The sequence below is a fragment of the Microchirus variegatus genome, assembly GCF_963457635.1.
Source record: "Microchirus variegatus genome assembly, chromosome: 15".
NCBI lineage: Eukaryota > Metazoa > Chordata > Actinopteri > Pleuronectiformes > Soleidae > Microchirus > Microchirus variegatus.
Window position 1 is genome coordinate 4,236,262 of NC_139816.1, and position 26,346 is coordinate 4,262,607.

Here is a 26,346-nt window from a genome sequence, read left to right on the forward strand (position 1 = left end):
GGGCGCCATTGGTTGCGGGGTGACGTCTCCAGAAACTGATGAAAACTGAAATCTCATTTCAAAGCAACCTATCGCAACCTGTCGGGGGGGAAAACCCCAGCTAATGACACACCGAAGGAAAAAGATATTAGAAATGAAAGAAACAAATCAAATAAAAGGCATCTCTGCTGTTCAGTACAGCCAGTACAATAATCGTTGGTGGAGATTCCTGCTGGAGCCAGGTGTGTGTGGATATCAGGGGGGTGTAAGCAAGGCAGTGCACTGTGAGACAGATGCAGCCTCAGCTTCCCAGTGAGGTGTTCAAATAATGGCAGCGAGCCAACACAACTGCTCTAAAGTCTCTGCATAATAAAGACCCTTGTGCTGGTGCTGGTGCAGCTTCCTTCCATTTTCACACTTTTTTTCCCCACTGCCCACCGGAGTTCCCCCCCCCCCCCCCCCCAGTCCTAATTCGCCTGTGGCGGAAAAAAACAACAGCCGACTTATATAAATTGGAACGCGTGGGTGGAATTGCAGTGTCGGCCGGCTAGGACTTCGATCACATCCCCCCACTCCTCCGCACGCCCCGCGCTGAATTACAATGCAGGCAAGATGCTGAGTCAGCTCGGGCAAAACAAGCCGTCTCATGTGTCTAACGGCACGGCACGGCACGGCACGGCACAGTGCATTGGAGGAAAATCCCATTAGAATAACATCTTTGGCAGTCAAAATGCGATTTAAAATGAACTTCATATATTTGGCTGGAGAAAAAAAACAAACTTCTTGAGGAGGAAGTCCAGTTTGCAGAGCTTCAGCTTCACCACCACGCCGATGTGAAATTGCTTCATCAATCCCCCCCCCCACCGCACACACCGCCCCCTTTCACCCCCTCGAGGTGAAGTCAAAATATTACGCCATTCATTTGTGTTGCTTGTTCAGCAAAGACTTTGTGTTTTACATGGGGCGGTGTGGTCTCAGAGGGGCCGAGCAGTCGTTGCAGACGGCAACGAATCAATTCATACAAGTGGATTGTTGTTGTTCGTGCGAGCGAAAGCAAAGGCTTGAAGAGGCAGAAGTGAGCGAAGCCTCCGATGAGTACGAGCGTACACTCTCTTTTGAAAGACAAAGACAGCTCAGGAGCCCATGGGCGCACACTTACTTTTTACATGTCTCGCACTTAAGAAGCTTTATTAACATTTAATAGATCCAATAGCGCACATGCAAATACAAAAATAGGATTTCGAAAAAACACAGAGCACTATCACCTATTACGCCTACTTCCTCTCTCTGAAGGTAGGAAACAATGGATTTCCCCTTGACCAGCGTCTCCTCTGACCACCCTGAGGAGTTAGTTACGGTCCACAAAGAGTGCACCGCGTGCTCTACAGTGCGACGGTCCTACGAGCGCTCCATAACTCTCGACTGTGGCTGCTTCAGCTTTTATGAGCTCTGACGTGCCGCAATAACAGAACAGGATGTTTCGCAGCGAGAAACATACGCTGGGCTAGATTTGACAGCGCTGATATATACGCATCACTTCAGGGAGGAAACGACAACACAGATTATGGCGTTACGGAGTTATGTTCACCCATATTAAAGCCGACCTAGACCGGAAGTTCCAATTAACGCTGTTTTTTTTAGTGTGTATCTGCGTCATTACCTTGTTTAAGGAGCCCTGAAGGTTCAAAACGAACAGTTCAGCCACTGCTGAGAACGCTGTGTTTTATTGTAAACTCGGGCTCAGTGAGATCTCTGAAAAAACCCGGTCCGGTTACGTAAACAACGGTTCTCCTGAACAGCAGATCGTCCTGCTCCGGGCACTAGTCCGGGCACATCCGGTTGCGTACATTGAACCGCAGAAGAAGAATAACGTTCGTTGTGGAGGTGTTTCACGAGCGACAGTGTCTTCTGACTCCGGGTCAAAGTCATAAAAGGGACTGCGGCGGGGAGTCGTGAAGAAGCTATTTTTAAACACTGTTAAAACAATGTTTTGATAATGAGTAGCAGTGCATCCACCGTTCCAGAGGGGGGAGCTGCGCTTCTGAGAGCGGGTGTGCTGAATATGTCACTTCCGGGTACTGGCCAATCACAAGACAGTCTGTCTTCTGGGTGAGAGAGTTGAGTCTGAAATATCGCGGTTGGGCAACAGCGTCTGAAATGAGGATTTCTATCGGCTCGTTTACAGCAACTAGGAGGTTTTGGACCATAAAAACAAGTTAATGTATGTAAGTAGACCTCCATAACTAACATATATGTGCAACAGGACCACTCTATGTGAGCTTTAAAAAAAACACAGCCGTATTTACGCACCTGTTTTGGGGTCAACGGAGAAATATGGCTGTCCTTGTAGAATGCTGTAGACTATTCTGGCACTGTTTCCGTAGGTGGGGTCGTCGGCGTCACTCGCAGTCACTTGCAGCACCGACGTGCCTGCAAAAGGAACACAATAACAAAGTTATTTCCTAATGTAGAGCGTATTGATGGAATTGAATTGTATAATGGCGCGGCGTGTTAAACATCTCCTAGCAACTGTGCATTCAGGGGTCCAGGGAGAATGGGCTGTGCACAACAACGTGGATGCAAGATTGCAGAGACACTTTGCCATGCACGCCGCGTCTCGAGTGCTGGTATGTGTTATTTAGGCTGGGCTAGTGGCAGAAATTGAATGGTACCTCCCATTAACGAGTGTATAATCTGTTAAAAATAAACTTATAAGTAAAATGTAACGACACAAAGAAGAACAATATCCTTTTTTTTTGGTATGCAAAGGCCACCGTAGTTGTTCCTAATCTGCAGTCTCATCATTGGATGTCGCCATTTCACACACATTGGACAATGCAAAGAAAAAGCCGCTTCCTCACAAATGCGCTCACACATTACAGTAACGTTGTTTTCTTTTATGTAAACACTGACTCAGTCACATGTGATTATGTTCAAAACGTAAATAATACACACATAATTCACCGGCTGCCATGTATAACCACTTATGTCACATGAAAGGAGGCTTAAATGGAGGAAGAAACACCGGTTATTATTTTAAACGACAAGGAATGCTTTGAAAACTTGGCTCATTATTTACATTGATATATTTTTTTTTTCGAGAAAAACAACAACAACCTGCGTAAGAGCCATTGTGGTTCAATTTAACGCATCGAGCGTTGCTCAAACAGCATCACAGGCTTCATTAACCCATTATAATTGCGTGATGAGTGCACTGTAATTGCACTACAAGTCCATATAATGGACGAGTATATCTAAGAATCATAGCAGTGTAATGTTAGAGGGAGACGGGGACAGCAAATCTCCAGGACTTGTTGTTTTTCTTCTTCTGGGAATTAAATGAAATTAAAACTCACTCCACTGTGTCTCACAAGATGTGGTTTTTTTTGTGTTTTTTTTTTTCTCCCGGGAAAAACCTGAAGGAGCCGAGTGGAAATGTCAGGCCATAATGAACCATGTACTCCACCGTATGCTTGGCCACTTCTGAATCTCCCATGTCAACCTGCACTGGGAATTATTTGGAGCAAATTAATTCTCAGATAGGGTTTGGATGGCGAGGAGGGGGGGGGAGAAAAAAAACAAACCCTGTAAAGATAGAACATCATTCATTCGACAAACTTTAAATTGATATTCGGTGACGTAGGTGTTCACGGTCGACCTTTTACGGTTAATGTATATTTGTCAAGAGAGCACAGCCGCATTTTCTTTGCATCGCAGCAGATGCGACGTAAAGATTCTACCTTTTCTTCTTTATGATTATGACTATTCGCACCGATGCTGCACTCAACAACGTGCAATGCACTTAACGTAATTGCTGATAGCATCCACCTTAAGTGTTTGTCATTTTCAGAACTATAAAGGGCGACATAAATAGGTGTTTTTCGACGCTAAAGAGCGAGCACTCGATATTTAACCTAAAAACCAGAGCAGCTTCGTGAATGAAAGAGCGACCTCTGCCTAATGTCTGGCAACAACAACAAAATTAAAAAAAACAATAATGTCCATTAGTCGGTAACCCATGATCCCAATTAAGGAGTTGGCGCTTTTAACGGCGTAAACCCCTTCTTGATATGGAATCGTTAAAGTTAAAACGACATTGACGCTGACTACATTTGAGGTTTAAACCCTCGTAATGAATTTGACCTCACATTATTGACACGGCAGATGAGCTTTAAAGACGAGCTGGCACTCCTCCATACATTAAACCTCGCTTAGTTTTTTCAATGGTAGTAAGAAACTTAAAGCGGACCTAGACCGGAAGTTCCAATTAACGCTGTTTTTTTTAAGTGTGTATCTGCGTCATTACCTTTTTTAAGAAGCCCTGAAGGTTCTAAACAAACAGTTCAGTCACTGCTGAGAACGCTGTGTTTTATTGTAATCTCGGGCTCAGAGAGATCTCTGAAAAAACCCGGTCCGGTTACGTAAACACCGGTTCTCCTGAACAGCAGATCCTCCTTCTCCGGGCACTAGTCCGGGCACATCCGGTTGCGTACATTGAACCGCAGAAGAAGAATAACGTCCGTTGTGGAGGTGTTTCACGAGCGACAGTGTCTTCTGACTCTGGGTCAAAGGTCGTCAAAGGGACTGCGGCGGGGAGTCGTGAAGAAGCTATTTTTAAACACTGTTAAAACAATGTTTTGATAATGAGGAGCAGTGCATCCACCATTCCAGAGGGGGGAGCTGCGCTTCTGAGAGCGGGTGTACTTCCGGGTACTGGCACAATCACAAGACTCTGTCTTCTGGGTGAGAGAGTTGAGTCTGAAATCTCGCGGCTGATGAACATCGTCAGAAAGGAGGATTTCTATCGGCTCGTTTACAGCAACTAGGAGGTTTTTGAGCATAAAAACAAGTTGATGTATGTAAGTAGACCTCCATAACTAACATATATGTGCAACAGGACCACTCTATGTGAGCTTTAATATTTCAACACAGAGCATATTACATTAGATCAGTTGGTGGTGAAGCTTGAATAAGAAAATTAAAATATCCAATGTTATGAATTGGCTTCTTATTTTCTTGGGGAAAACATTACAAACTATGCACTTGGCCTTTTGGCCATTGTGCCTCCTTTATTACCTCCACCACGGTGGTTATGTTGCATGGGTAGATGATCGCCCAAGTCTGTTCCCATTCAACTTTGGTGAGAATCTTTGCACTGATAAAACATCACATTTACAGTGTGGGTGTGCATGTACAATTTCTGTGTGCCATTGTTTAAAATGCTAAGGTTTTTGAGCCTTGGCAGAGGTCTCTCTATAAGTGCTCTTTCCTTATCTTCTTAAAGTTTCAATCTATGGATCACTGACAGCGATAACCGATGCTGGTGCTCAGCTTTCTTCTGATCCACTCCTGTTAGCAGCAGTGTTAACTTGTAATTATTATAATTTTTTTTCCCTGATAGAATTGGCTTAAGTTTCCCAAAAGTTTCAAGCGTTAGCGCGCAACGTCGCAACGCAATCGCCTGATGTCTGCAGTTTTTTTTGTATCATTAGGGGAACGACTCGGGAGTGGGAAATGGCGGCCAATTCTCCAACTGTTCTCAAACAAGCAGAATGTGGTAAGATTTGTTCCAGATGTTAAGTGATACTTTGGTACTGACCATAAATACTGGTTTTCCAAATTTCCTCCCCTAATCACTGCTGACCTAAACTCATTGCCGTGACCACAAAACACAACAATCAAGAGTGTTGAACCCCAAAGTCTCCATTTTAATTCATTTAGAACATTGGTTCTCAAAGTGCGGCCCGGGGGCCAATGGCGGCCCGCAGAAACATTTCTGGCGGCCCGAAATGAATTACAGTTGATAGTTTTAATCCAGGAGCTACTAAGCTTGTTAAATGTTTATTGGACATTACTGGATACAGTCCAATAAGTGTAAACAAAAATACTGAGTATTTTATTTTTACTTTATATTTTAGTGTATTATTGGGTTATAAGCTGGGAATAAGCAGGTAGCTACAGGCAGTAAATATATGGTAACATAAATGTGTTACTTGGTATTAACCTGAAATGAGAAGGTTAGAAAAATGGCCAAAATACTGGGTAATTACCCAGTAAATTATAAAGCGTTATTATATTAATGCCTAAATTACATTATATTAACGCTTATATTACTTAAGGCTAAACTGTAGAACTGCAATCTGGTCATTAAAATTATTACAAATGGGATTTTTTTCAGTTTTTTTGTCCTTTGGCGGCCCTCAGTCCAATGTTGGGTTCCTAAATTGGCCCTCAGGTATCAAAACTTTGAGAACCCCTGATTTAGAAAAAGGTTCAAAGCTTTTCCATTTGTGCAACCAGCTCAATTTTTTCTACATTAGCACCAGTAACACTCAATTATTCATAACCCATCATCTAAACAAGCCACCGCGTCGGCCTCGGGGTAGTGAAACCACAATTAAACAGTGTTTTTTTTTTTTTTTTTTTTTCCCAGAAGTGAAGTGATTTGACAGGAAGACGGAGACGCTAAGCTCCAGCGTGTCCATTTTCCACTCCAACATCTCAACTGGGAAACACACACAATAGTAAGAAATCGAGTCAAGCACTCAAAAAAACCTACGATTACGTCAAAGATATGAATCATGAACATAGGATTACCTGGCACACAACCAGCTAATCAATTTAGACAGGAAAAAAAAAAAAAAATCACAACCAATTAGCTGCCACACTCGCAGACAGCCTCTCCCTGCACTTGGGAGCGCCGGTATCGACAAACGCTGCGGGGATTAGTGCTTCGGAGTGTGAGGACAGTTGATTGTTACAGCCGATTTGACGCCACAGACCCCGAACCGAGAGAGGAATTACTTTAATGGACACGAGCAAAAGAGGGGTTGGGGGGGGGGGAGTCAGGGGGGCTGAAAAAGGCTAATTATTTTCCCCTTCACAGTCCTTGATTTCCTCCCCTGGGTCATCAATGGTGATTGATTTTTTTTCTTTTGGGCAAACTACAATAAAGTTTGGAGCAAAAAGTGAAACTTTGAAATGAGCAGTCTCATTATACGAAGGACGGTGTTTTTTTTTTTTTTAATAACGCTGTTACTACTCTCACATCAAAAGATATAGCAACAGAGTTCAAGGCGCCATATGTAAGAATGTGGCCAAAAACGGTTACTACATTCAAATTCAAAATACCGAGGTTATACTTTTAGGTTTCGTTTTCTGACGTAACTGGCAACCCGCGGTCGCTCGGCAGCTGAGACTCTACCGACTGCAATGATTGGTAGACGGCGGTAGGTGGCGCCACATGACGGCAAAACATGATTTCAAAACAAAAACGTGATTTGCAGTCTGCAAAATATTCATTTTTTTAATGCAAATATTTTGTCTGTACTGTTGTTGTTGGTGAGTTCAGTTTGTTATATGAACATTATTCCTGAGTCTCTGTGACATATTAGGAGGATTTTATGGATTTTATTACATAATGCACCTTTAAATAATAATCTAAATGAACGATCTGAGGAAAATATCTAATTGTGATATATATATATATATAGTTTTAAGATGTGGTTCATAATTACAAGAGTTAAAAACTAATGGAGCTGGAACTGCAGCTTACCATTATATTCATAAATGATTAATCTGTTGAGTTTCATCGAGTCACTGTTTGGTCCATAAACAAAGGATTCAGTTTAAAGTTCATATGGAGCAAAGAAACGAGAAAATATTTACATTTAAGAAGCTGAAAGGAGCAGAAATCTTGCTTTTATTATGAAAAAAAACCCTCAAACGATTCATTTAGTGAAATGCCATCAACATTCTAAAATATGATTTGCTCACAACATGCAGCGTATATATGTGACTTTTTTTTATTTGGCAACGAACAATAAAAGAACAATGATAAATTTCAGCCTACGCTGTTTTGCAAAACTGAACTGCGTCCGGTTGCGATTTCCATCGCAGAATGAGTAATTAATCAGCCCTATACTTTGCAGGGGCAAACGCAGCAGCACATGTTATTCTGCAGAACCACAGACACTCATGGTCCCAGAGGAGATGAAGTCACGTATTTGACACGTCCGACTTGGAAAACAAATAGACTGACTCGCAAAAAGCTGTATATGTGTCAGGCTTGTCTGCTCATGCATATTCATGTTTGCAGCGGTGCAGATATTGACTGTTTTATAAAGGAGGGGGGGGGGGGGGGGGGGCGCGTACAGGTCTATTGGGGTTTGCATATTTAATAGGTTTTCGCACATTTCTCATCCCTGTGCTGCAAGAAGCAGATGAAGCTGTTTATTTTAACAAGTATTTCTGCAGTTCTTCCGGCAGCCCGAAAGGAATTTATTTCACACACACAGACGGATATAAATTCAGCAAAACTGTCAGCTCCACAAATTGACTGTCTTTGAGTGGATTTGAGGCGAAATCAAATTGACAGCAGTTTGACCACACATTCGGACGACCGACGTGTGTTTTTTTGGAAGGAGCGCCTGTGAAATGATCTGAGCGTCGGACTTTTTTTGAGCTACGGCGCTGTGAGGCAGGAACCAATGGAGCGAGCAAACAGAGTGCCCTCTGTTCAACCCGGGCTAAAAACAGAGCAGCGAAAATAAAAGAATGAAAAATAGATGTTTGCAACATGATGCCGGGGCCACGGTGCGTCTCAGAGGAGGGAGATAGAGGCTTTATCTTTCCGCCATGATGCTTGAGGACTCCGCACTCTCTCTCTCAATGGCGGAGGCATTATCGAGTGCTTTATAAAGACCAAGGCCACCAGGGGAAAACCCATCGCAGCAAGCCAGAAAAACAAAAGATGGAGTCTGCTGGCTCACAGAAGATCAACCACTCTGGAGAACGTCATTACAGACGGGACAAACCGCAGCGTCGTGCAGGTTAATAACATGTTTGATCCTGGTTTTTTTCAATCCTAATGCCTTCTTCTGAGGCGTCTCTCTCTATTTCAAACGTATACTGTACACGAGACGGGGAAAAAAAGTCACCGGTCTCGCTAAACTATTTCCCCATCCGTGCTGCAGGGGGGGATAAAAGATCATAAACATGAATTCTATTTAAAGTCGACAAAAAATAGCGCTCGATCTTAGAAACTTTTTTTTTCAATCGTCTGAAGGTCTGTTTCATATTTGTGGGACGTCTACTCACCAACTTCAGACATCTCAGGCACCGTCGCTGCAAAGGGTCCGTCTGGAAATTTGGGCGCATTGTCATTGATGTCCTGCACTTTGATGATGAATTCCGACTTGGGCTCCAGGGCCTCCTCCGTGTGGCGGTCCAAGGCTTGCGCGTGCAGAACATAATGGCCTTTCCTCTCGCGGTCCAGGCTCTTAGTGGCGTGAATATCTCCCGTCACCTCGTCGATGATAAATATAGTCCCGGCTCCTTCCCCGCTCAGGATGTACCGGACGGAGCCGTCGCCTTTATCTGAATTTGAGTGAAGCTGCGGAAGGAAGAGAAATGAGAAAGAAAGGTTATGAGGATACAGAGGGAAGAACACATACAGATGTTTGGCTGTAAAATTGTCTGCCGTGAACTGAGACATGGACATGTAGAATCTACTCTATGTCCATGTCAATCACATTGTTTTTGACATACCATCGAGTTTAAATTCCCTGCATTTTTCAGGCTTACGTTGGGCTGTTTTCACATTTTTCAAATCCAATTCATTCCAGATCGAAATCTACTGGTTCGCGTTCAGAGTTGTCTTTCCTGTGAATCCTACTTCCCTTTCAAACGACAGGCACGCGCACGATGAAACCTTGCTAGTCGACTCAGACGTTGAAGCAGGTACTGGGTCGAAAAATGGAAGCTTTCACAGCAACTTTTCGGGTGTGATTTAGATCTAAATGACGGCACCTTCATTCATTGCTCACTGGCTTTACCATGCCGAGCACATGCATATAGGAGACTCAGGGCCAATTCCAAGTCCTATCTTAACCCCTCAAGCTCAACCCTTAATCTTAACCGGCCCTCAAAACCAAGTGTTTTGACCAAGGGTTATTTTGTCACTTAGAAATGGGACACCCCTTAAATGCAGATACGTCTTCAGACTGTAGGGGGCAGAATAACGCGAAAGCTGTGTCTAGTCTGTCAACTCCAAAAAAGAAGAAGAAGAAGAAGAACACATTTACGTCAGGATTATTTATTACGATCCGTTTGTCAGTCAAGTTATTAGGTTGTCAGTTAGTTATAAGATGATACTCATACAAATATTCAGCTGACAGTTACCACACACCACGACTTATTGAAAAGTAAACCATAGCAAACGATCGTGTGTGCGCATCAGCCGGCTATTGACAAAAGATTGTAAAATAAAAATAAATGTTGCGCAACAATAACGTCAGTAATCCATAATATGGGCCTAAACTAAGATAATACAATGGTTTTCATCATTTTTATATCTCTATTAACAAAGAAAATATACTTAATTATTAGCGTACTCATTTCGCGGCTTTCGCCGCCATCTTTGTTGTGTCAAAACACGCAATGCATTCTGGGTAGCCCTTGCTCCCAAGGGTGGTCTCGGGAAAATCCCAATATTGAGGGCGATACAGCCCTTAAACTTGCCCCTCAACTTAATTTTTCTGAGAATCGGGACAGCACTTGCACTAGAGGGAGCGCACATTTTTGAGATTGAGGGTTAAGCAAGGAATTGGAATTCACCTTTTCTCACGGCCACATCAGTATCTCAATCAATCAATACTGGCCACAATCGCTGAGTCAGATATCGCTAAAACAAGCAACTTAAATCTGGTAAGATCTAATGCTGTCAATTAGCACAGGAACCATGCTCTGTAGTGACAGACGTACACCACCATCATCATGTCAGCATAATGAATGAGGGCTGTAAACGTCTGTCTTACAGCTGTGCAGAGTGTTAGGATTGTGAAACGGCTGATTGTCACCAGGCGATAAGTGGATCAGCACAAAATGTCACATAGACTGCTGAATTTAACAACTCAGAAAGGAGTATCTGATACGGAAATCTTGAATTGAGGAGTCGACACAGCACATAGATATTCATATATGAGTCACATTAATGAGAAACAATGGTGCGTGAGTTACTCCACGCCTGGTAGAGATAAACTCTCTAAAAAGAGACGTACGATTAGATTACGAAGAAATCGAGAAACCAACCAGTGGATTGATCGACAGAATTAGTCTCTGTAACTGTGTCTCAATACAAGACGGCCAATGAAAGCCACCGGCTTCCTCATAGACCACAGAGGCTGAATCGAAATGATAGACAGAGGTAACTGGACTTGCTTGAACTAAAGCCCAATTCATACTCCTGCGTAAAGTGCTCTGCGTAGGTTACCCAGAGCCTGACAGACAGCCTCTGCGTCGTCTCCGACTGCAAGAAATATTTTTTAAGTGTCCGTCACTCCGTCAAAGGGACAACGGAGACGGCAAGAGCTGCGATCGGTCCTCAGGACAGGCCGAGCTAACGCTGCTCTGTGCCGGGCTCACTGTGCGCACCGAGCGTCCACAGAGGCGGAGCTGATCACCGCCGACAACGTCGCTGCCAAACTATAAATACATCATATCTTAACACACACAGCACATGTTTAGATTCTAAATGGCTAATTTCTCGCCTCAAATGATCATAAAACTGCGTTCCGGGACACAGAAAAGTGAGAAACGGCCACTGTTTCAACAACAACAACAGTCTTTCTCTCTCAGACGCCATTGCTCACTGTAGCCAAAAGCACAACAACTTTGCGTAGCGACCCCTACTGATCGGGCGGGAAATTGCAGTGCGTATCCGTCACCACGACGCAGAAGTATGAAGACTCGAGGGGTCTCTGTGGTTACGCAGTCGGAGAAGTATAATGTGGCCTTAAGTTGACAACCTCTCACCAAAGAGGCTTCTTTAGCTCCAACTGACTGCTGGAGAAACCTCAGGTATCAGGTATTTTGCTTACCTGTCCTGAGAGTCGTTATATTCAGGAGTCAAGGTGAGAGGATGCACTTTTTGACCGCACTTCCACTTAAAATAAAAATGAAAAATAATGGTTGTGATGCAATCAGCCTTCAAAGGCAGGCTCCCAAGGAAACGGCAGCAGTCCCTTGGATTGAAACAGCAGCTCGTACGAAGGCTTCGGTCTAGACGTTCGCACCATTACTGAATGTTGAAAAGCGAGCGCCTCAGCAAAATCCTCAGATGTTGGTAGTTTTTCTGAAGCTCAAACACGGCCTGAGTCAGATATCGCTTTAGTCAATATTCCGCTCTGCCACTCGACTGTACCCGAGCGTCGCCGCAGAAACGCGTCTTTACAGATGAAGGTTTTTTTTTCTTTCTTTTCTTTGGCGGAGAAAGACTGTTGAAGACCTCGTGTCTCACCGGGAGAGAGGAATAATAAAGGCAGAGACGGACACTTTTTTTTCCAGCCATAATTGATACCAAGAGGATAACAACTTTCATGCCAATTGCTCAGTTGCATTGCAGTTTTTAACTTTTTAAATATATATATATATATATACATGAGCCAGAGCGCCACTCACTAACATCATTATTTAAACTATTTCATTTTTCAGCCATGAATAAAACATGTTGGAAATCAGGTTTTGTATCCCCCCCCCCTCCCCTCCCCCCTTTGGGAAATGTCAGAGCTGAACAAGACAGAACAATCCATTTTTCAATGTACATCGGCGTCTCCTTACTCAATTTTGTTTGTGTTTTTTTTCCCCCCGTCTCTGTGTTTCATATTTGTAGATATGCACATCGACGAGCTGAGAAGACACGCTTCGGATTTCCAAAGCACGAGACGCACATAAATAATTCAGTGCTTGTATGTAGATAATATGTTACTCCCTCTCTCTCCAATTACACGGTAAAGTCTGGATAAGAGTGGATGCTCACATTCATAAGGGTATACAAAGAAAAACAGCAGTCACACATTTCTGGTGTCAAGTTTTTGTTTGCAGAGTCTTAATCCCAGGACCTGATTTGCCTTAACTTTCAACAACACTCAGGTCTCGTTAAAATTAGAATGTGTTGATTGTGGAATAAATTGACACGTATAACAAAGCTTTATTTGTGGTTTTAACATCAAATTTCCTGCATGTTGAGCCTCGGAGAACAGAAATAGTAACCTAATGACTCTTTCATTGTTGAAGTTCTAACTTTGGCTGCATTTATCCGTCTGCCTCGGCTTAAGGATGCTATGACCAAAACTAAAAAAAACAAGCAGCCTTGATGAAAGAGTGCCCTCTGTGTTTCTTCCAAATTGAAATAATGTTTTCCCCTCTTCAACTTTGCAAAAAGAAAAAAAAAATGAATGCCACGCTACCCACTGTGTTGTTGCTGGTAATTAATTAGACGTCCTGCAGACTCTACTGTCACAGCGAACCAAATGAGGCTCAATGAATCATCACAACATCTAGAAAAAACCCTTTCCTGAACAACACACGGTCACCAAATCTGCATTTGACATGATATAATAGTTTTAATTGAAAATTACGGAGCCCCTGAAGTGACATTAGGAAAAAAAAAAAAAAAAAGAAGAAAAAATTTTTTTGGAACTCAAGATCTCAAGTTTCCCCCCAAAAAATGAAAAAAAAAAAATTGTAGAAAAAAATTTCATCATTTTTCAAGATGTCGAGTTTCCCAAAAGAAAATTTGAATTTTTTTTTTCATAATTTTTTTGAAACTCGAGATATTGCCTTTGAAACTCGATTTCCATTTTTTTTTTTTTTCTCATGTCACTTTGGGTGCTTCGTAGAAAATGGATGGAAAAAAGCAGTTTCTTTGCCACATTAACTTACTGAGAATAAAACAAAACCAGCTCATTAAATAGGTTATGACTGTTCTACAATAAACCAATTGACCAAACGGCATAATGCATTGTTTTCTGTCCATACGTTACATAATTAATCACCACGTCTCCACAGGATTCCCATCAGACGTCTCTGCTGGGAAATCTGACACGACTAGAAAGCATGTGTTCATGTATGAACGTCCATTAGGACTCGTGTACAGTGGAGGAAAATCACTAAATTAAGGCCACATTATACTTCTCCGACTGCGTATGCGTTATCCGTCTGCGTCACCACGGAGACGCCTCGAGCATTTATACTTCTGCGTCGTGGTGACGGACACTCGCTGCAATTTCCCGCCCGATCAGTAGGGGTCGCTGCGCAAGGTTGTTGTGCTTCTGGCTACAGTGAGCAATGGCGTCCGAGAAAGAAAGAGAGAGAAAGACTGTTGTTGTTGAAAAAGTGGCCGTTTCTCACTTTTCTGTGTCACGGAATGCAGTTTTAAGATAATTTGAGGCGAGAAATTGGCCATTTAGAGTCTAAACATGTGCTGTGTGTGTTAAGATATGACGTATTTATAGTTCGGCAGCGGCGTTATCGGCGGGGATCAGCTCCGCCTCTGTCAGGACGCCTGGAGCGCACTGAGAGCCGGCACAGAGCAGCTTAGCTCGGCCTGTCCTGAGGACCAATCGCAGCTCTTGCCGTCTCCGTAGTCCCTTGACGGAGTGACGGACACTTAAAAAATATTCCGTGCACCCGGAGACGACGCAGAGGCTCTTCGACAGGTTCTGCGTCGACGCAGAGTCTCTACGTAGCCTACGCAGAGCACTTTACGCAGAAGTATAAATTGGGCTTTAGCCTGTGACTTTCAGACTTTGTTTCCGCTCACCCAGCGGTCAGCACAACAAAGTCCAATTAAGCGAAACCCCCCATCGGTATTTCCTTCCTGTATCTAAGAAGTTATTTAACAAGTCGAATGTGCGAGGTTGTCGGGTCACGTCTAATCAAAGTCTGGAGGAGCAAACACATTAACGGAGCTGCTGTTGATTGCGAGCCCGACTCTTGATGAGCACGGACCGTCCTTTTCACGCGGTTAACACTAAGCCTGTAATTGCGAAGAGTCAAAAGATCTCCCGTTTGAATGAGGTGTGTTAATCAGTCACTGAAACAGAGCAACAAGAAAGTTGTGCCTGTTTGTATTTTGCCAGTGCAGACACAAAATGTGGATTGGAGAGACGACACATTGGCGTTGTCTGTCGACTCATTACCGAAGACTTTCATTAAACAGTAATATATTTCATCTGAAGGAGAAAAAACAGGGTTTGTTTGGACAGGACAGCAGAGTAGAGCTGCACTTTGAGGCCCCCCAAAAATCATCATTTTGACAGATATTTTTCATAATTGGTACACGCACACCATGATTTTTGCTTCCCGACTGTCACTTTCACAAACTTTCTTGAATCGAAATCATAAAAGCTTGACATCTCTGGAGTCTGTCAATGATTTTGGGGCCATTAAATTGCTGCAGAATTTCATCATCATGTCGAATTTTCCATCCATCTTGTTCCACTTTATCTCAGCAGACAGAGGGCGACAGGCGTGGGGGTCACACCCTGGACAGTTTGCCAGTCTCTGTGATGGACGACCATTCTCACACCAATTGAGTGTCCAATTGAACTTATCTCCATATTGCATTTTGTTGGACTGTGGAAGAAAACCCACACACACACAGGGAGGACATGCAAACTCCAATCAGAAAGACCCTTGTTCCAACCTGGGTCTTCTTGCTGCGTTGTCTTTCAAACTGGACGTCACCATTTCCGTTGTCTTTGCAATTAATGTTGTGGCCCCTCATTTGCAGGGCGCTGCCTGTAGTTTGAAAATCTAAACTAAATCATTTAGATGAAGCAAACAAGGGTAATTACTTCAGGGCAGTTCATTTCCTCGACTCCTGCGCGGCTATATCCACTTCCACCCAGCAGCAACTCGACATCTCCGGCACATAAATGGAATTTCGCCTGCAGGCAGAGCGCTAATTTAGCCATTGCCTTCTTTTTTGTAGGAGCCAATAAATCAAGATCTGGGCAAAGTGCAAACCAATGATGCATACCTCGACTGCTGCCTTCCAAAATCTATGGGTGATAAAAGTGTCAACAGGTTGCGGGCCATTACACAAACATCACAGGCCGAAGGAGCAGCAGTGTCCAGCCAGCTGAGAGGGGATTTGACAGTAGAGAGGGCTCAAATCAGACAGTTATTAAGCGACGACTGCTTGGATAGCAGTGTTTTTAGGTGTTCTCTGAGAGTCGGGAGAGTGTAAATTATTCAAACGTACAGTTTTCTTTTACATCCAGTGGAGTTATTAGCGCTGCTGTACAGAAATGCCTTCACAAGATGGTGACCACGGTAAAACATGGCTCTTGTTGAGATTTAATTTGAAAAATAAGTCTTTATTCTGAGGCTGTAAAGTGAATATAGACTTGTAAAACATACGTGGAGGTAGTATATTCACTTTCTGCCGCTGAACATCCTCTAAATGCTACACACTGGACCTTTGGAAGAAGTAATATATAAATCAGGGTTTCCCCCAGTGTATTATAAGCCTGGCTTATTATATATAACCCTTTTATACACCACAGATTTTTCTATACCCGGGAACAAGAGCGCATGCGTTACATCGTTCTTGTCAATAAAGATGTTATATTTAGGGATGCACCGATAATTCGGCGGTCGAAACACAGCTACAGCGTTAAAGCGTCGTCTTTCACAAAGATTAAGACCACGGAGTGAAAGCGATGAAAAGTCTGTCACCAGGTTTTACTCAGATCTACTCGGATCACCTGCACTTCATCGAGACTGTACTCCATCCTCGTCATAAAGATCATTAGTTTTATGTGGGGATAAAACACGTAGAGAAATGATCCAGTCTGCTTTAGATATGAAATGACCGCTTGGAGACTCAGAAGTGCAGAGCGACGAACGGCGCAGGAGAGGGAGAAGAGAACATCGCAGGGGCGGTGCGCAGAAATAAAAGGGCCATTTGTCTGAACCAGATGAGGGGGCACTACCACTTTTATATTTATGTTGCTTTATTTTACTTTTAAATGTGACCATTCACTGGCCGATTACTTAATTAATATTTAACTTAAGTGAAAAAAAATGATATTATTTATTTAATTTCAAGAGTGTCTTTTTGTAAGACTCTATAGTTGGTGTTTAAGTATTGTTAATAAATGTCTTACAATAACACACAATAGTCATAATTAAAACAAATTCCTGTGAACTTTTGGGCCCGAGAGGTACCACCGGGCTTTGCGGGTTTTCTGGGGTAAACCCTGATAAATATTATTTCAAAATCACTCATCTTGGCTCCCTTTGAAACAGCATTGATTGAGTATATATGTAAGCACATTTTTTTGCTCTTTGTATAAGTAAATAAACTCTTACAGTATATTAACAAACCATCTGTGAGTGTTCAATGCCAAAGAGATGAGAAGAGAGGAAAGACTCAGTGAGACAGACGCCTCCATCGCTGCTGTTTAAGTCTCTATTTCACTTATTTCTCCACTAGATCAAAGAAGATTGGACAGAAACAGGCGCAGAGTAAATTTCTATCACATGATTAAAAAAAAACAAAAAAAAAGACACGAGCCCCAATTTCCCCCTGTTTAACTAAAAAACCAATAACTACATTTTCTCCACAGAGGCTGCTGCTGCCACTGCGTTTCACTTTAGGCTTTGGGATATTTTATTTATACTTCATTAATTTTGATCACACGGAAAAATTTAACGATTGCCCGCCCTCGATATGACGCGAGTTAATTTAGTTAAAGTGCAGAGCACGCGCGATACGGGCTCGATGTGGGAGACGCGGGTTTCCAAAGAGAAGGAAGCGGCGTCAGTGTCGCGTGCATTAAATCAATAATACATGGAAAATGCACAGGGAGGGAGTTTGATCGGCGAAAAAATCAAAGAAGGAATCAACGAGAACGGTGAACCCGACGACCTCCGCAGTCTCGTCGTGTTTGTCGTCCCCCGCAATTCAGGCTTGGGAGGAATCCGTTTCCCTCCGTTGGACATCAAAACAAGGGATTGTGTTTTATCTCTCTGTCTCTACGGGCGACTTTATTAAAGACTGGCGGAATATAGATGACGGGCGTGTGGCTGGCAGCCGGCAATGCATTTTTCTGAGGAGGAGTTTAAAGAGATCAGCCGAGTCTGGGGCTTTAAAGTCGCCCCGGCGGAAAAATAAACATTCGTCGCACACGATCCCAAGGTGAAACTCACTTATAATTTCATCATATGCCCACAGGAGCGGCCTTGAAAGTTTATCTTTCACTTAGTTTTGTCGACAAAGAGAACGGGGCTTTGTACGCTCGTCATCAAGAGCAGATGGTAGCGTTACTGTTTTATCAATACGGAGACTTTTTAGTATTCATCTCTGTCATTTGGTGCCACTTTGGAGCGAATGACACCTGAAGGCAGGTGTAGAGGATATTTTCAATACCGCATACACCTTTAACGCCGAGTGTATCGTAGACAACGTTGCATTACCGTAATTACGCAACGGTTTATGCTATGGGAAACGTTCCAACTCTTTCTGAAAGCTGAGAAGTTGCACGTCAAAGCCAACATGCGGTTATTGCGGTAATTTCACTCGCGCCGTTGCAGGAAGCTGGCAAATAAGCGTCTTTTCAGCGTCACCAGAGAGGAGAGCGTTTGAAAAATGCCTGTAAATACAGTCGTTTCCAATTATTTTGAACCTGTTTTGGACATTGAGACAAAGACTCACACAAATTTCATTTCAAAGGTGCCATATGTAAGAATGTGGCCAAAAACGGTTATTGCATTCAAATTCCAAATAGAGAGGTCTTTTAGATTTCGCTTTCTGACGTAACTGGCAACCCGTGGTTGCTCGGCAGCTAAGACTCTACTGACTGCAATGATTGGTAGACGGCGGTAGGTGGCGCCACATGCCAAAACATGATTTCAAACCATGACTTTGCAGTCTGCAAATATTTTGTCTGTACTGTTGTTGTTGGTGAGTTCAGTTTGTTATATGAACATTATTCCTGAGTCTCTGTGACATATTGGGAGGATTTTATGGCCAGTTGCTTGAAATTTATTACATAATGCACCTTTAAATGTGTTATACTGCTAAACTTCCAAACTTAACAGGCAAAATCTGGCAAAAAAAATTGTAAATAACTGCATGCGACATTAAGTTATTCTGGAAAAATGGGCCATTTTATGGTTAAAATAAGCAACAAAAACAGTAACGCTCCTTCGTCTGTGGCTGGTGCTCAAGCTACGTCTCTAGGCGTTTATTCAGATTTATGAAAAATGATGTATGCGAGTTTTAAGTTGAGTGTTTATCCATCTATGGTGGTACAAAAAAAAAAGCGGTGGATAAAATGGCAACCGCATGCAAGCACTGTGCAACACACACATATGCTTACGCTCGCGGCAACACTTTGAATAATATATTCGCTCATCTACGGAGAGACGTCAACCCCAGTGCGACGACTGACAGCGCGAGGAGGAGAGAGCCGAGTTTTTATTAGTGACAAGAAAACCTTATTCTTTTTTTGAGGGTTTGACAGAACAGACAGTTTATATTCTTACCTGGAAGGCTAACAGTTGTTTTTGCCAAGTAAATGAAGAGCGTGTTTAAATGCGGCGACGTCTCCAGACTCTTACGACGACTCCCCCGAATATCAACAGCGGTATTTGTCCATTAGACCATTATTATATTGAAACTGATACTGATCCACATGCACAGAATGTGACTCATGCAACATTAAATAGTCACATTTTTTTTTTTTTTACTCCCCGTAATAGAGCTGGGTAATATAATAAAGTTGAAGGGTCACGGATGTAATCAAGCCAGAAGCTGCAACAAGTGATTATAGTTATTAAAAACTCTCATTTGCGGAAGTTGATGGAAAACGAGAAGTCGCATTTTCCTTTTCTGCGTTGCTCGAGAGCACAGTGTGAAAATGGCACCGAGGAATAAGGAGAAAATTGAACCGTTTCACAAAAAATAATTAGCACTTTTCGACGTCATTTGTAACAACGTGCCATTGTTTGATTAGCTATTTGTACCAGGTACTTGTTTTAGTTCCTCCTTTAGTCCCAAGGAACCAAGGCGAACAAGGCCAAACTGTAGATCGGTTAAAAAGGCTTAACAATCCTAATAACGTGGGTTAATCTCCAACAATTATCAAGGAAATGTTTAAGTGGAAAAGGACCATATGTTGCCACATACAAGCTATTTCTACACAGTCATCTGACGACTTAATCACTTCTTAGGCTTCTTATTTGGTTATCTATTGATAATCTTTTCTAAAAACCTATGAAGCACTGTTGAAACGCATAAAAAAACACATCAAATTGCAGTGAATCTGCGATAACTGACGCATTACAAGACAATCGTCCATCACATTATCTGTCTAACTGATTAATGCAGAATGGTTCAGTGCAAGTTTTGCAGGAGTTGTGCTATTTTTTTTACCACTGTCGTCTTCTTACACATACACAAATTGGCAGGAAATCTATTAAGAGTGCCGCCATTTTTGATACCAGGGCATCAGTAATCATATCTGTAAAATATATTTCTATACTACAGATATGATTACTCAGCAGCTCAAGGATATTTTCAATTCAAAAGAACAATATTTATGCATGCATGAATACAGCGTGAATGAATTGTTTAGATTATCCCGTAGCGGCCATGCTAATCGTTTTGTCCGCAAACAAACCAGTGCCGTGCACAGTCCTCCATAATTATGCAGCAACGGTGGGCGGATCTGCTCTGGTGAGCACCGGCCCTGATACGAGATTAGTTTGGACACACAGCTTGACCTTCATCTCCACTTGTTTTCTGTTCTTAAACGGTTTTGTCGTCGTGTTTTTTTTTCCTCTCGTACAGATCCTGATAATGTATGCGTCTGGTTGGATTGCATTATTGCTGAATGCCCCCTATTGTGTAACAGCTTGGTCATACACAAGCACACAGATCCACATAATGTATGCATGCATGTGCCTCGTCGGGGCCTTTGCTTTCTCTGTGGTTTCACCGCTGCTGTGTCCTCTCATTACTGAGTCCGTATAGGAAGCTATTCTGTAATACCGTCGTCTGTGGTACCGGACTCGCCGAAAAGGCTATTAATAGCCGTGCATGCATCACATCACATCACGGCAAGGTCGGGCATCTTTTTGTTGATCTGTTGTGTTTCCTGCATGGTTGCGGGCTTTCACAACTCCCGTAATCATCGCAGCCGCCGGACAAACAGAGGTGACATTTACTTAGCGTTTGCTCCCGGAGAGATTCGTCGGGAAAAAACGGCGTCGCTTTGGCGTTCGAGAGCACGTCTGAAGGCTGGAGTCGGAAATGAGCAGCCTATGTGCTGTAGCTGACGATCAGAGCATTGGCTTCATATTTGTAATTAGCGAAGGGGGGGGGGGGTTGGTTTTTGATTAAATCTCGGCTCTTATACTTCACTCAAGAGGACTTAATCACTTTTTATGTGACCATGCTTGATTGTCTGATTATCACCACATATCACTGATCAACTCCTCTCTGCACACACCCCCCATCAATCCTTTCTCTTGGATTGATTTGTAACAGTCACGGTGTAAAAAAAAAAAACCCGGATGATGATGGAACGCCAGCCTAATGACCGTACATCAGCAGACAGTGATGAGGGGGAGTGCTGCAGACGCACCGTTGAGTCCCCCCCCCCCCCCCCCCCCATCCACCCCCCGGGCCCTAATCGCCGTCCTCTATTTTGACATCTGCGGGGAGACGGAGAATGAATCGTTGTCTCCCCAGCAGGATGGTTGACTCCTTGACGTACAGTAATGAGATTATTAGAGGCGGTCGGAAGGAAACTCTGACACTCGTTTAATGGCTTTTTGCCGCTGCTAAAATTTAATATTTGAATCAGACTGGACCGAAACCATCTGCAGATCGGCTTTCGGGAAAACATGACTCCTCTGTCTCGTGCTCTCGTCGGGGGGCAAACGGTTCAGTCTCAAGTTTCTAAATGGTGATAATATGTTCAAGTGTCAGACGGGAGAAAGCACTTTGGAAGCAGTGGATGTCGACACAGTAGACAGTGGACGTGCACTTGAGTTTCCTTTTCTTTTCTTTAAAGCTCACATATATATATGTTAGTTATGGAGGTCTACTTACATACATTAACTTGTTTTTATGGTCAAAAACCTCCTAGTTGCTGTAAACGAGCCGATAGAAATCTGTCTTTTCTGACGCTGTTTTCCCAGCCGCGATATTTCAGACTCAACTCTCTCACCCAGAAGACAGACAGTCTTGTGATTGGCCAGTACCCGCAAGTGACACATTCAGCACACTATCGCTCTCAGAAGCGCAGCTCCCCCCTCTGGAACGGCGGATGCACTGCTACTCATTATCAAAACATTGTTTTTAACGGCGTTTAAAATTAGCTTCGTCACGACTCAGAAGACACTGTCGCTCGTGAAACACCTCCACAACGGACGTTATTCTTCTTCTGCGGTTCAATGTATGCAACAGGATGTGCCCGGACTAGTGCCCGGAGCAGGATGATCTGCTGTTCAGGAGAAGCGGTGTTTTACGTAACCGGACCGGGTTTTTTCAGAGATCTCGCTGAGCCCGAGATTACAATAAAACACAGCGTTCTCAGCAGTGGCTGAACTGTTTGTTTAGAACCTTCAGGGCTTCGTAAACAAGGTAATGACGCAGATACACGCTAAAAAAACAGCGTTAATCGGAACTTCCGGTCTAGGTCCACTTTAAAGAAGAAACTGACATTAAACAGTATTTTAAATATTTAAATGATCTTCACAGATAGACACAGTGAATTCCTCTCTGCCACACACACACACACACTCACACAGCACTCAGTGAAACCACAACACAACAAAGGATGAGTTTAACCTCATCTGTCCTTGAATGGTTATCTTTTAATATGACATTAGGGTTTTAGATTTGTTTACTACATTAGCTCATGTTTTGGTTTTTACCTGCCGCAACTTCAGTTACAGTTGCGTAGGGATGCACCATATTGGTAATTTCACCAATAAATTGGCAGTACTTGGGAAATCAACATTATATTTCCATACTCGTGTCAAAGTAGATGTCTACTATTTGCCATCAGTCACATCAGGGGAATGTTTGCCAATTTAAAGACCAATAATCGGCAATATATATATATATATATATCGGCAGGAGCTCAAGACAAAGAGACGCGATCCCGACGTGACTCAAAAATCAATCATTTTCCATGGAACACTAGAAGCTATAGCCGGCGAACACAGTCCGATATTTTTGCTAAAGCACAATTAAAACGCGAGTCATTCGAGGGAATCGAGTTATTTGTAGCTTTACGGGTTTTTTTTTTTTTCAATGACCATGCAACACATTTATGTGATATAATATCCTTTAAAAGTAATGGTGTAAAAAGGCACGAGGCGTGAAGTTTGTATCATCTGTTCGTCCTGTAAGAGTTTCTGCTTCTCTGTTAAGCTTTGAGATGAAACTGCACTGCTCTAAAAATACCACATTGGCTTCTGTTCAGATATCTTCAGCGTACATTCATGAGAGGGAGGCCTCAGATCTGGTGTCTTTTTATTCTCTTCTTCTGTGGTTTTGTTGCTCGTGGTCACGTGATCCCTTTTGCCAGATCGCTGATACTGACCTTGACTCTGTCTGAGATATGTAGCTAGGTTATTTTTCATTTTCTTTAGAGGTATTGGCGTGAGCTTTATTATGTAAGAAAGAGCTTTGGTGTTGATTTGCAGATACTCGTTTTTTTAATGGAATACGACAAAGGGACATATTCTGACTTATTGGCAGAAATCAGTAGGTTTGTGCATGTATGTGCAATCACTTTACCGGTAGTTGCATCATTAGACGGAAGGTTTCAGTCATCTCCATGACAACCAATCACACACATCCCCTGTTTATCGTTTATCCTTCTGTCCGCGTGTTTGTTTGTGTCTATATTTGTGCCACATTTGTGTGTTTTTTTCTTGTTTGTTTTGATCACGGATGGATTTCGATGGCGTTGTTGTTGGTATACTGTAACGGAGGAGGAGGAGGAGGAGGAGGAGGAGGAGGTGGACTTCATTTATTTATACTGACGAGACAGAGAGGAGAAAGTATCTCGTCTTCTTCCATCTTCCCCTAATGGGAGAAGACGACAAAACTCTGACAATGTAATATATATACGTCGCAACTTTGAAGTACGAATTAGGCAAAAACCAGAAGCCATACACAGCCACAGTCGTATATATCCGCGTGTGCTAATACATTTGCAGCAGCGCGGGAAGAATGATTGTTCCGTGAAATATTGAAAATCTTCGTGCACTTTGCTTCCTTCGCTATTGCAGCAAATCTCGTTAGGAAGCAATTTTTTTACGTAGAATAAACACTTCACTTTCATTACGTCTCGTCACCCGTCGGAGCTGTTTACTGTAAACGCAGCGACAAAGACGATTCTGTCACAGCGCAGTGTCTGTTTTTAGACGTATGAATAAAACATGAAGGCGCACCTTTTTTTTTTTTTTTCCCTAAAGGTTGAAACTTTGCTCTACAAAATGAACGCGGGGACGAGGACAACGATCGTCCGTCCGTCCGGGGGCCTGAGTTTCAGCCTCGAAGCGAAAAACGGCGCACTGAGCCGACTGACACGAAGACATTCACGCCTCCCACTGAGCGAGAGGGCAGTTGTCTCCTGTCTCTTACTCGGACGAGTCCTGTCCCCTTACCGAGCGTTTGCGTCTCGCTCGTGTGCAAAAGCTGTCATTACCCAGATGCATGAGTTCTCTTGTCCCTTCCAGAAAGGTGTCACTGGGGATTATGGGGAACCTTAGAGGGGGGGGGGATTAAAAGTGTTCTTGACAGTCTGGCATATTCTTTTATCTCCAAAAGTTACTCTTTCTGTCCATTGCACGAGACATAGAATAGAAGTATGAATGTTGTGGTCTCATATCACAGCGTTGGGTATCTTCAGATAGTCAGACAAAGTTCTTTTACTTCTTTTTATACGACATTAAAGCAGCATACTAATGTCTTCAGCACATGATGGCGGTAGTAGACATCTCTCTTTTCAGCATATTTAGGGTTTAAAGCAGGGGTTCTCAAAGTTTTGATACCTGAGGGCCAATTTAGGAACCCAACATTGGACTGAGGGCCGCCAAAAGGAAAAAAAAAACAGAAAGAAATCCCATTTGTAATCATTTTAATGACCAGATTGCAGTTCTACAGTTTAAGTAATATAAGCGTTAATATAATGTCATTTAATCATTAATATAATAACGCTTTATAATTTACTGGGTAATTACCCAGTATTTTGGCCATTGTTCTTTCCTTCTAATTACAGGTTAATACCAAGTAACACATTTTTGTTAGCATATATTTACTGGGTAAATAGCTAGTAATTGGGGGCTGTAGCTACCTGCTTATTACCAGCTTATAACACAATAATACACTAAAATTCACCATATAGAAACCAGGTAAATACCCAGTATTTTTGTTTACACTTATTGGTCTGTATCCAGTAATGTCCAATAAACATTTAACAAGCTTAGTAGCTCCTGGATTAAAATTATAAACTGTAATTCTTTGGGGGGCCGCCAGAAATGTTTCTGCGGGCCGCCATTGGCCCCCGGGGCCGCACTTTGAGAACCAATGGTTTAAAGGGACACTGCATAGTATTTATGGGTTTATATTACCCAAAATCCACTTTTGTATCCATCCAATCCATATGTATACATATGTGTTATGTGCTCCTGCATTGTCTAGTCGCTGCGTAATAGTTTCTGTTTCATTTTCGTAGTGTTTCAAAAAGTCATGTAAAATAACACGGTCGCGGAGCGCTGTTGCATTGCCACGACGCCGTGTTTCTACGGGAGCCTGTAAGGACAAACGCGAGATAACAAATCGAGCGCCGAGACTAGGCTGAGAGCGGATCTTTTTACGAGTTTAGAACGGAGGACCACACGTGTTTTACAGCGGATAAAGGAACACCAGTACCCGACCGTACGCCCGCATCACGGAGAAAGACGACGAGGACGACATTTGACCGGCTGAGGATACCGTAGTAGCGCTCAGGGAAGGGAGGGGGTGAGCAGAGGAGCAGTTCTTTGTTGTAAATGTCAGCCTCTCCTCTAGATGTCACTATAAACTACTTACTTCCCCTTTAAGGGACGTACGAAATTGAGCTTGTTTCCCATATTCAATCCAGTGATGTTGTCCAGAACTGGGCTGATATCAACACCAAGTTTAAAAGTGTTACGTTTGACCTTGTCGTTGTGATAATTAGACTTTCTCCGAGTCCACTTTTTTTTTTATATATCTCATCTCATATCAAGAAAATATCCTTGTATTTTTTTGCCCTTTCTTCTTGATGAAAGCAATTATCAAACGCTAACAAATTCCCTGACGGTGAAAAAATGCTCATTTGCTGATCGCTAATGTCCAGAGTTTTTTTTTTTTTAATCAAGCAACGATAGAAGAAAAAATCAAAGCAAATACAGTGCACACTGTATGCCGGGTACATTAATCGTCCTCCTTCTCCTCCTCCTCCTCCTCCTCCTCCTCCTCTCCTGTCTCGCTCTAATTAAGGGTCATTCTGTCTCCGAGCCACATTA

General features: G+C 42.8%; 1 protein-coding gene across 1 annotated transcript in view; it reads right to left on the minus strand.

Moving 5' to 3' along the window:
• Positions 1–26,346, minus strand: part of LOC310937248 (cadherin-18) — a gene marked incomplete at both ends in the record, with an annotated part of 78,534 nt that overhangs the window by 49,185 nt on the left and 3,003 nt on the right. Inside the window, 2 exons of the mRNA XM_083901478.1 lie at positions 2,290–2,409; positions 9,079–9,373. Of these exons, the coding sequence (XP_083757604.1) occupies positions 2,290–2,409; positions 9,079–9,373 (415 nt within the window). The remainder of the gene's footprint in view (positions 1–2,289; positions 2,410–9,078; positions 9,374–26,346) is intronic.